The sequence below is a fragment of the Stegodyphus dumicola genome, chromosome X2 (assembly GCF_044657685.1).
Source record: "Stegodyphus dumicola isolate Sdum_Otavi_A_Nest chromosome X2, ASM4465768v1".
In the NCBI taxonomy this organism is placed as follows: domain Eukaryota; kingdom Metazoa; phylum Arthropoda; class Arachnida; order Araneae; family Eresidae; genus Stegodyphus; species Stegodyphus dumicola.
Genome location: NC_140781.1, coordinates 118,647,032 through 118,659,420, shown reverse-complemented (window position 1 = coordinate 118,659,420; position 12,389 = coordinate 118,647,032). Strand labels below are relative to the sequence as shown.

The window sequence follows — 12,389 nt, the reverse complement described above, 5'->3', positions numbered from 1 at the left end:
TTTTACAAACTTTGATAAAATGTCTTTAAACAGATCATAAATCATTGATTGCAAAACATGAATTAATGGAATTCTGCTTTGTAGAATTGTGTTCAGAACATCGAATGCTGGCAAAATGAATTGTAAAAAAAAGCAAAAAGCTTTGTTAAGGTCCGGAAAAAAAAAAACATAAATATTCGTTCTTCACAAGATAAACTTACAGTAATCGGAAAATGTTTCGTGTGTTGAGCAATTTTTTTTTTTTTTTATTTTGAGAGAAATTTGTATCAGCTTTACGCTTATATTTTGCAGTATTATTTTGAGAACTGCCAGTTGAATTGCTGAATGATGCAGAAATTACTTTATTTTTCTCAAACCCATTTTTAACAATAGAAGTAGTAACTACATCTTCATTTACTTTAGGTACTTATAACTTTCAATAGAGCCTTTTATCTTAACTCTCGAAGCATTTACTTCTTCTTTAAAAAATGCAAGAAGTGGGTTCCATTGATCGAGGATTCTAGATAAGCATTTCTTTAAAGACAACCAGCGTGTACACACGTTTCAAAATTTTTCTCATTTCAGTATTATGCAGCTGTTGGAACTGTTTCAATTTTTCCTTTCTTTTAGAACTCCTTTCAAGATAATAATAAATATCAACAATGTGTTCATCCACATTTAATGGTAAAGAAGCTGCTAAATTTAAGAGATGACAGGTGCACCTCATAATCTGCAAATCTGAATTTGCCTTTCTTAAAATGCCTGCAACACCAGTCATCAAGCCTACCGGTGCATTATCGGCACCAAGTGCTAAGCAATTATTGAGAGGGACTGCAATTTCTTTTAAATTTTAATAATTAGCTGTGCTATATTAAAGCCTGTCAAATGTCCTTCTAAAGTGGGGACAGAAAGTAAACTGCACTCAATTTCTGAAGACTCTGGATTAAAAAAAGAAACAACAATTGGATACAGTTTTGAATTGGTATTATTGCTTCCATCCGTAGAGAGGCAGAACGGAGCTGTTTTAATGCAATCAATAACTGAAGATTTATTTTTCAAATCCATTTCTTTAACAATTGCACCTGTTTTGGTCCTTGCACTTGAGTATTTCTTAGCGATTTCACTATCGGGAAACATTTTTCTAAATAAAGCTGCAGCGTGATCCGATGCATTCAGTGGCAGGTTGTGCTCCAGTAAAAAGGCAGAGAACAGACATTCTGCATTAATCACTTTTTGGTCTTTTGTTTCCGAAGAAAAATTTAATTTTTCGTTTTTTCAAAACAACTCATGTTGTCCTTGTGTTTATGTGTACGCACATGTTTGAGAACATCTGCCCTTCCACCAAGCGAAATCGAAAAATCGCAACGACAGATGGTACACATCGCAAATTTATTACACTTCCTTGAAGAAATAATGGAAGGAAAGTCAACTGTGTACGATTTTTGAAACGTGCACGAGTATTTCACCTTTCTCGCAGACATATGAAAAGACGATAATTTCTAAAACTATTTCCTAAAAGCACGTGTACTCACACAACTCAGGACAAAATGAACGAAATAGCGAAAGAACGGCCAACTGCCTTGAGCTTGCTTTATGCTCATTGGCTAATATATGCCAGATGACACGCAGTGGAGCTCGATGCCCATTGGAGAACTGGAGAACGACGTTTCTGGATAAGTATGCTGTCAATCACAACGCAGAAATTCTCATCTGATTCGCAAGGTTTCATTTTAGATATAATCTAGAGAAAATTCAGCTTTCAGATGTCCAAAATCACATTTTTTTTTGTTCATATAACGAAGTATTAAGCCAAGTTCCATAAAAATCGTGAGAAATATTAAGAATAAGAAAAAGTCAGGAGAAATATATTGTAAATCGGGTTGGCGGGAGAGCGGTCGAAAATCGGGAGTCTCCCGCCTAAATCGGGAGAGTTGGCAACTCTGCGTGTATGGTATGGAAATAATTTAAATATTTGACACTAAGTATTTGTAACTATTTTTAATGTTTGCGCATAAATTCGTTGGTGACGTTTATAATATAATAGATAATTTAGAGGTAAAAGCTTTTGGATATTTTATTTATTTTATAAGTGGAAATGTTCATCCTTGGAAAGGGTATATACTTTTTCGCGATCAGGTAATTTCATATATGTGCTTTTTACCGAGTTTAAAGATTAAGAAAATTTTCCTGCATTTCCTGCATTTTTGTAATTTATGAGAAAATAGCGGTGTAGATGGATAAAGTTAAGAGTGTGTGCAATGCCATTTTTGTGCAGTTCTGGGATTTTTTTTAAGTAAAAATAAGTCGACGTGTAAATGGTTTATGTGTATGTGCTATTCTGAAAAATGCGCAAGGAGTTTGCGATTGTGCACCTTTCCCCAATTTTGCAGTTAATATTTGTCATGATTAAGCAGTTTTGTTACATAAAATTTCTAGCATAAGTGTAATTCGGCTAGTAGATTGTTGGAAGTGTTGAGTAAATAAAAAGGAAAGAAATATGTCTTTACTTCGTGAAGACAAAATGGCGGCGAAAAAAGAAAGTAGAGGGTTGCTGTAGCAGAGTTGGTCACCAAATTTTCGCAAAAAAATCGCCAAGTTACCATAATCCAAAGATCATCTGAAATTTATTGTTATGTTAATTTATTGAAGCGAGGTGTGCGTAGTTCATAGATTCCTTCGCTGCCTTTGAATGTGCAATTCATAGATGTTTTTTGATGTTAAAACGTATCGCTGTGTACAAGGATTCTTGTCAAATATTTTTGGTTGGAAACTTTACGTTTTTGCTATCTAAATTTTTTGTTTTTGTCTTGGATATTTAGCTTAAATTGTGTCTTCAAAACGTGGTTTCTGCATGTGCGAAAACCGCATTTTTGGATACATTTTAGGCTTAAAATTCGAAATGTAGACAAAACATTTAGGTAGTAATATGGCGCTGTAAAGATTCTCACCAAAAATGTTTGGCGAAAAATTTGGCGACCTGAAGGTGCATATAAGAGTAGTTCCAATTAATTTTATAGAGAAAACTGATGCATATTCTGAGAATTGGGAATACTCTGAGACAATTACATAAGAAAACTGTTATCATGAAAAAAATTGTTACTTTTTAAATATAATTTCAATATAATTATTTCAATTTATTGTTATGTTAATTTATTGAAGCGAGGTGTGCGTAGTTCATAGATTCCTTCGCTGCCTTGAATGTGCAATTCATAGATGTTTTTTTATGTTAAAACGTATCGCTGTGTACAAGGATTCTTGTCAAATATTTTTGGTTGGAAACTTTACGTTTTTGCTATCTAAATTTTTTGTTTTTGTCTTGGATATTTAGCTTAAATTGTGTCTTCAAAACGTGGTTTCTGCATGTGCGAAAACCGCATTTTTGGATACATTTTAGGCTTAAAATTCGAAATGTAGACAAAACATTTAGGTAGTAATATGGCGCTGTAAAGATTCTCACCAAAAATGTTTGGCGAAAAATTTGGCGACCTGAAGGCACATATAAGAGTAGTTCCAATTAATTTTATAGAGAAAACTGATGCATATTCTGAGAATTGGGAATACTCTGAGACAATTACATAAGAAAACTGTTATCATGAAAAAAAATGTTACTTTTTAAATATAATTTCAATATAATACCATTATTTTAATGAAATTTATCAATGTTAGAATGCTTAAAAAATAATCGTTGAAAAATTCCCAGCTCTAGGAATTTAAAATTTTCTATAGAAACTGATCTTAAAAATCGCCAAAATGATGATAAGTCGCCAAACTTAGATCCATTCAATGAAATGGTTGATCTTTGGATTATGGTAACTTGGCGATTTTTTGGCGAAAATTTGGCGACCAACTCTGCTACAGCAACCCTCTATTTTTTTTTTTTTTTCCGCCACCATTTTGTCTTCACGAAATAAAGACGTTTCTTTTCTTTTTATTTACTCAACACTTTTTCCAACAATCTACTAGCCGAATTACACTGATGCTAGAAATTTTATGTAACAAAACTGCTTAATCATGACAAATAACTGCAAAATTGGAAAAAAGTGCAGAATCGCAAACTCCTTGCGCGTTTTTCAGAATAGCACATAAACCATTTATACGTCGACTTATTTTTACTTAAAAAAAATCCCAGAACTGCACAAAAATGGCATTGCACACACTCTTAACTTTATGCATCTACACCGCTATTTTCTCATAAATTACAAAAATTTGCCTGAAAATGCAGGAAAATTTTCCTAATCTTTAAACTCGATAAAAAGCACATATATGAAATTACCTGATCGCGAAAAAGTACATACCCTTTCCAAGGATGAACATTTCCACATATAAAATAAATAAAATATCCAAAAGCTTTTACCTCTAAATTATCTATTATATTATAAACGTCACTAACAAATTTATATGCAAACATTAAAAATAGTTACAAATACTTAGTGTCAAATATTTAAATAACCGTAATTTCCGGAAGAAACGCCGCAGCGTTTATGTGTTTAAAACTTAAATTTTCAGCGGGTGCGGCGTTTCTACCCATGCGGCGTTTCGGTGCACTAAAAATAAAATATTTCCTATGATGGTCATTGTACATAGTTTGGATGGCCTTGTCATTGTGCATAGACTGGTGCTGTTCCCACACAAAAGACCACTCAGTTGATTTTTGCGAACGTTATTTTGTTTACATTCTTTCCCTTGAACGGACCTACATGCCTTATTCACCCTAAACGAGATCTTAGAAGAATAACATTCTCATCAGTTTGAATAGTCTCTCTCCTCTGCCATTCGATGAATCTTCCAGGACCCATCCTCTCCCCACCCCTGCCTTTTCTGCAATTTTTTTCAAAGGCGGACACGACTCCACCTGCCTCGCAATAACGAACTCTGACGTATTTCCCCTTCAGCATGAATGGATTTTTTCTTGGCATTCTGCCAAATACAGATCCCATCAGTTTGGGTACAAGTATTTGTTGAATAGTTTTTAAGTAAGAAGGGAGCGGGAAAATTTTTGAAAATGTCTCTAAACGGCAACGAAGCTATACATTTCTTACCTTTAATTTATTTTTGAGTTACGGTTTCATTTCATGCATTTTTCTTAACTGGTATGTTATATATCAGGACTTAGGTTGAGTTTTTGCATCTATACGGCCCACGACGATGTCAAGCACAATTTAATCTATTGCGGCGTTTACGCTGATGCAGCGTTTCTGTGTAATTTTAATTTTTTTTCTGCCATTTTTCTCGGCAGAAACGGCGTTTACTATCACTAAACACGTCGACTTATTTTTACTTAAAAAAAAATCCCACAATTGCACAAAAATAGCATTGCGCACACTCTTTACTATATCCATGTACACTGCTTTTTTGTCATAAATTAGGAAAATTTCATGAAAATGCATGAAAATTTTGTGAATCTTTAAATCCGGTAAAAAGAACATATATGAAATTACCTCATTGCGAAAAAGTATATACTCTTTCCAAGGATGAACATTTCCACGTATAAAATAAATAAAATATCCAAAAACTTTACCTCTGAATTATCTATTATATTATAAACGTCAGCAACGAATTTATACGCAAACATTAAAAATAGTTACAAATACTTAGTGTCAAATATTTAAATTATTTCCATACACGTTTTCTTCAACTGAAACGAATACCAAATTCCTACAAACATAAAATTCACAAAATAACTATCATTTAATTATAATATCACTAAACTATGTACATGTCGACTTATTTTTACTTAAAAAAACATCCCAGAATTGCACAAAAATGGCATTGCGCACACTCTTCACTATATCCATGTACACTGCTTTTTTCTCATAAATTAGAAAAATTTCACAAAAATGCATGAAAATACTCAACGTATACTACTCAAACGTATTCCAAAATACTACAAACATATAACTCACAAAATCACGATCATTAAATTAAAATATAATTAAATTAAAAAACACTACTTAAAATATAAATAAGCACATACATTAAATTAATAAAAATTAGATTACAATACTAATTACTTTAAACTAAATCATTGCTAATACAATTTTCCAATAATACCACATTAATTTATTTACTCCTTACATTTAGAACAATGCATAAAAATAATATCCTCAAATGATTCAAAATACTAACTTACCTAATCTTCAGAATCTTCATTACGTTGCTGCAGTACTACTGATAATTTCTAAATCCAGTAGTCAACTGGAAGTCTATTCACCAAGTAATAAGAAATTAATAAAATTTCACCTATACTCAAACTACTTTCAGCAAACCACGTACCCTTCCTTACACTCCTTTTCACAAAGGGTCCATTTTCACCATATTTCTTGCACCGCCACTTAAACTTGTAATATCCTTCCTTTCACACAATCTCAATTTATTATTGTTATCAGATAAACACGTTAAAAATTTAGAATTCACTTTACATAGCGCCATACAATCCGAAAATTAATCAACACTATTTCACACAACACACAATGAAGCTTTTCCAAATTAACCCCCTTTTCCGATTAAAGAACTGTAATTCGTCCATTAATGTCATGTTTCACACAACACAGAATAAAGCTAAATACGAAATTTCCAGATTTTTTTCCAGATTTTCCCCCTTTTCCAATTAAACAACTGTAATTCGTCCATTAATGTCACATGACATATCTCATGATCTCTCATTTCCCTCACGCAAAATAATGCGGAATCGGAACTGAGTGCTTCTCACATTATTACCAAAGTCCTAGGTAGTAACCTTTATCGCCTCCAAAATGTCGCCAAACTACCAGTTACCACATTTCAAAGATCAGCCAATAAAAGAATTCACATCCCCAAAAGCGAAAAATTGTTTAAGAGCTCTTCATTAGAAAAAGTGAAATAATTTCGAAATACTTGTTTCACTTCTTGCTCAGAAATATCAACCGTTTATATTAGAAATAGGAACAAATCATAACCCATTCAAATAACCATATTTATCAGTTAATCGCCAAAAATATACCTCCAAACTGCTAATTCACACTCAAAATGGCAGTCGTAAAAACAGACAGAAATTTCACATGATTAAAATTAAGGACCTTCTGCTGATTTTGGCCAAAATTAAGGACTTTTAAGGACCGTACGAACCCTGTTTCCTTAATGGCACATTTCTGGGGAAAGGGGGGTAGAGGACAGCCTTTTTCACGACCATTAAAATAAATAAAAGTATTACCAGATATAATTGTACAATTTTTTAAACTCTTCTATAACAAAAGAATTAATCAAATACATATTTCAATAACAATGCTAATATTAATCTTACTTTTTTTGCCATATTAATATATTTTCTATGTACTCAATATCGTACTTTTCGGCTAACCAGAATTTAATTGTGCTAAGTATTGAATTTAAACACCTAAATTTTACTTACATATGCTTTCATATCATGTTTTATTTAAAAACTTAACTGTGTACTCCTAAAATCATTGCCTTTGGTGAGCTTGGTAATAAAAAAATAACAGGTTCTCTACAGAAAAGCCAATGAATTGTTTTTTTCTTAGTAAACACGGAAGTTCTTTGATCATCTATTATGTGATTTTATTTGTTTTTTTTTCAATTTTGATATATGTTCTTCCTGTTAGACTGCTAACCATTGATTTTGATTTCATTACTGTATCCTTCTTAATTAGTTTTTCAGATACCTATAATTTTGAAATTTTTTAAGTCTTGCTTATATACAAATCAATATTTCTTTAGTAAATAAATTATTATTATCTTACTTTGCAGCTATTGCACAAGTATAAGAAAAACTTATTTTCAAACTAAGTAAATTTAAGATCATTCAACATATATATATATATATATATATATATTTAAAGAAAATAACAAAAGCTCCATATGAAGAAGTGAAAATTCAATTATACCTTCTCATGTGACAAGATCAGCTCAACAGAAATTACAGAAAAGTCTAAGCACCTGAACATAAAAGCACAATCAACAATAAAAAAAAAAAACTCTTCACTGGAAAATTGCATAGTTATAACACTGAATTACGGATATAAGAATTTTTATATTATTTTTTGTTCCCTAATTCCTTACTTTATTAAACGATTAAGTGACTTTGTACACACACTTGAAATTTTAATGAACATAAATTAGCTTTATGATCAAGATTTAGAATAAAAACACAACTAAACAAACGGCAAAAACTTCAATTTTTTAAAATTGAAATTAAATAAAAGTAAATTAAAAAGCAGCTTTCTTATCATGCATTATTATGAAATATATTATACTCATGTACATACACACACACACATATATATATATATATATTGAATTTAACAAATATTCTCTATTCATAAAAAGCAAATTTAAATTTAAATGAAATTTAATGCAAACAAATAAATTATTAATTATTTTTGCAAACTAATTTACAATATCATTTAAATTCTGAGAGCATATGTAACAAGTATCAAAATCCATAAATATAAAATTCCAAAAATTATCTAATCCTAAAAAATTTATTTATAAAAATGCATAAGTGAATGATTGTTGAGCAGGCAGGAGACAGACTTATCAAGAGGAAGTTGTCTCCAAACCTAACTCTTCAATCATTCAATTCGTGTTTCGTCATCCATGTAGGTAAGAGTCAAAACCAAAAGTAATACCAAATGTGTTAAATCACTAAAAAGAAATTTAAACAAGTGGAATTTTGAGAAATTAAAAGACTAGAATTAAAAAACAAATGTGTTAAATCACTAAAAAGAAATTTAAACAAGTGGAATTTTGAGAAATTAAAAGACTAGAATTAAAAATTAATAAATAAAGCAGAAAACCAAAGTAATTTATTTAACTTTATTCTTTTGAAGCAATATATACATATAATCATATATATCATATACCGCATATTATATACTCACCTCCTTCTAAAATCAAATTGATCAGATCTTCCGTATTGTGCTTTTCAGGCATGATGGTAGGCATTGTACAAAGAGGCCATGGAACATGCTCTTCCAAACTCACTTTTTTGAAAGCGGAAATAATATCGTCGTCTCCGTCACGCATAGCCATATTATCCTGTTGTCAGACGATTTCGTGAAAAAAATTTACAATGGGAATTTATAACGAAATTATAATGAGAGAAGAAGCAGTTCCGATCACACCTACAGCTAATAAACTCTTTGCTACTTTAATAACAAAGAACATGTATTGCTTTACAACCGCAAAGCAGTCCTTGTTTATACATCTGCGCATGCGCCCCGATGATCCCCCCCCCGAACCACACAGCATCTGACAGCTTCGAGAAGCGCAGTGGCTAATCGCACCCAAGGTCCGAATAGCCTCTAGGCCAGTGTTTCCCAACCTTTTTTGTGCTATGCCCCACCTAACCCTCTCTAAAATTTTTAAGCTTTCCCTAGCATATACATAATTTTTAATATTTAAAAATTGAAATTTTCACGAAAGAAACTTCAATGATAGCTTTTAGGAAGAAATGACTTCGAAATTTTGTGAGCAAACACAGTAAGTGAACTTTCAAAACATGGAGAACTGAAATTCAAGAAAAAAACTCATTTTAGTGAAAGTTTTTAATTTTAAGTATTAGTAATTTTTATTATTTAAATTTAGCGAGTTCCTTGCGCTTGATACTTGCTGCAAAGAAATTTTATGTCAGATTCTAATTTAGATAAGAGTCTCAAGTCTCCCGGTTTCATTATATCCAACATTTTTTTTTTTTTTTTTAGCAGCAAATTATTTATGGCACTAAATCCGCATTCAGCAAAATATGAGGGTGGAAACGGTAACAATAGTTCTCTTGGAAATTTTGTTGCATTTGAATATCTGATTCTGGTTTCCTCACAAAGCTCTGTCATCGTTCCTTTTATATTAAATAAAGTTTTAATAGACTCATCATTTTGCATTTCTGCGAGTTCTATTTACTGCATATTTGAAATATCAGCCAAATCCACTAGCATTGGCTGTATCATCCAAGTTGGAAAATCTTTTTAATCAGCCGATAAAATTTTCAGATGATCGACAATAACAAGTATAGCGGTAGTCACGTCACATTTTTGGAGCCAATGAGACGTTTCAAAATTTTTGTGGTAAATAGTATATGACTGACATAATTCAACAAAGATAATGAAACCATCCTTTTGCATCATAAGTTTTATTTGATCCTTGAAGTTGTTTATTTAATATATTTAATTTTTCGAAGATATCGGCTAAATAACTCACAATTGTCTTGTTATCATCCGTCAACGGATTTTTCATTTTAGGTTTGTCGCTTAAAAAATAACTAAGAGTATCAAATAGTTCCATAAATCTTTCCAAGCAGTTCCCTTTCGACAGCCTTCTTACTTCAGTGTGAAGTACAAGTCTCATATAGTCTTCATTTTGTTCTTCATAAAATAACTTGAAAAGATGTTCACATTTGGTATTGATACACTTTATAACTGAATTTAGTACTTCATTTAGAACAGGCGAATTGTTTTTACCTACCAGGTTTTCTCTATGAATAACACAATGCACAAGAAACATTTCTGGATTCTCATCTTTTATCAATTTTAAGCATCCCCTTTTCTTATTCCGTGCTTTATTTTATTTTTCAACCATCATATTAGGAGCACCATCTGCAGTACAAGATGTATGATATTTTTTCTGAAGTAACCCAGCCTTGTAGTAACACGTCGGCCAGCTCTAGTAACAAAATCATGGACTTTGGGTGAGGAATCATCATCTTCGCTGGAATCTGAATCATTAGCTGCAGGGCGTAGAGGCATATTCGTAGAGGCACTTTCTTCCCTTCGAGCATCTTGGGCAACGAATGGTAACTTTTCCGAACTGTTGATTTCTAACGGATAAAGTCTTTGGAATGGTCTCAACTTCTCTCCATCAGCTGTTCTCACTCTGGCAACTCTTGAGTGCCCATCTGCTCCAGAAAAGACTTCAGTGACGATTCCTAAAGCCCAGTTGATACGCTTGCCATCAGTTTCTAAAAGAACGACTTTGGTTCCCCAGGTGAGATTTATCAAGACGAGAAGAAATAATCACTCTCCGACATTGTAGAGTGGTATTTGGTGCTTCTCCTAGTCCATTTTTACTAGAAGCAACTATAGCTTACCATCTAGAGAACGCTTCGGATGAAAGGATGCACACAGCTTGTCAACTCAAAGAATCTTTTTATGTGGACAACTGTATTACGAGTTTAGAAACTAAAGAAGAGGCAGAAAAATTTATTTCAGAAGTAACCCAGCCTCGTAGTTCGAATTGTGCTGCAGACATCAACTCCTTAGCTTCAGACATAATTTTTCTGCCTCTTCTTTAGTTTCTAAACTCGTAATACAGTTGTCCACATAAAAAGATTCGAGTTGACAAGCTGTGTGCTTCCTTTCATCCGAAGCGTTCTCTAGATGGTAAGCTATAGTTGCTTCTAGTAAAAATGGACTAAGAGAAGCACCAAATACCACTCTACAATGTCGGAGAGTGATTATTTCTTCTCGTCTTGATAAATCCCTCCACCACAGAAATTTAAAATACTCCCTATCCTTTGGATTTAAACTGATTTGTAAAAATGCTTTTTTGATGTCTGACGTTATGCCAATTCCTTTTTTTCGAAACTGCATTATCAATTTGGGTACCAATTCTAATAAATTTGGCCCCTTTTCTAAACAATTATTCAAAGAATTTCCTTTGGAATCTTTCGTCGACGCATCAAAAACCGCACGAGTTTTTGTTGTTGTTACACCAGTTTTTATCACAGGATGATGTGGTAAATAGTGTCCCTTTTTCTCGTCTTTATCTACAATTTCAATAATTCCATCCCGAACCCACTCATTAACACATCATCGTATTCTCTTAAATGTCCAGATCGTATGAGATTTTTGGTAGTTGACATTAACCGTTTAGTGGCTAATTCCTTATTCGTTTCTAATTCTGGACGTCCACTTTTGCATAGCAAACATACTTCATATCTTTTGTCTTCGTTTCTTTTAATAGTTTTACGGAAAAAATCTACCGTTTCTTCATCGGTTACCTGCTTTGGTTGTACTTCTGCAGGACATCTTATACCGATGACATCTAGGCTCCATAATTCCGTCAAGCGTATTTCCAAACCCTACCCCACTTTTCGAGTTTTTGACGTCATGGACAAATCGACTAGTTTCGCCTGGATGGTAATTCTTGAGCATGCGCTGAAGGGCGAGATGTAACATAAACAGAACTTTGGCTTGCGCTTGTTAACGATATTAAGTATATTGTCTGAAAGTGTATTCGTTTATGTAATGGCATAATTTTACTGTTTCTGTAATAAGAAAACTTCATTCAGATAAAATTTATTTTAATATTATTATTATCTGGTTATAGGATTATACGAAATGATGAATACTCTAGGTACTATCGTAATCTTCGCATAACCTTTCACGTTGGATTTTGCCTTATCATTTTAAAATATATTG

At 32.4% G+C, this 12,389-nt stretch overlaps 1 protein-coding gene across 2 annotated transcripts in view; it reads right to left on the bottom strand.

Annotated features, from left to right (window-relative positions):
• LOC118186125 (cyclin-Q-like) overlaps positions 1 to 9,136 on the bottom strand; it is a 71,774-nt gene extending 62,638 nt beyond the window's left edge. Inside the window, exon 1 of one of the 2 annotated variants that reach the window (XM_085809353.1) lies at positions 8,856 to 9,136. In XM_085809353.1, coding sequence (XP_085665479.1) covers positions 8,856 to 9,006 — 151 coding nt within the window. In that variant the 5' untranslated portion in view covers positions 9,007 to 9,136. The remainder of the gene's footprint in view (positions 1 to 8,855) is intronic. The other variant, XM_085809352.1, reaches the window with a different exon arrangement.
• Positions 9,137 to 12,389: the final 3,253 nt, after the last annotated feature.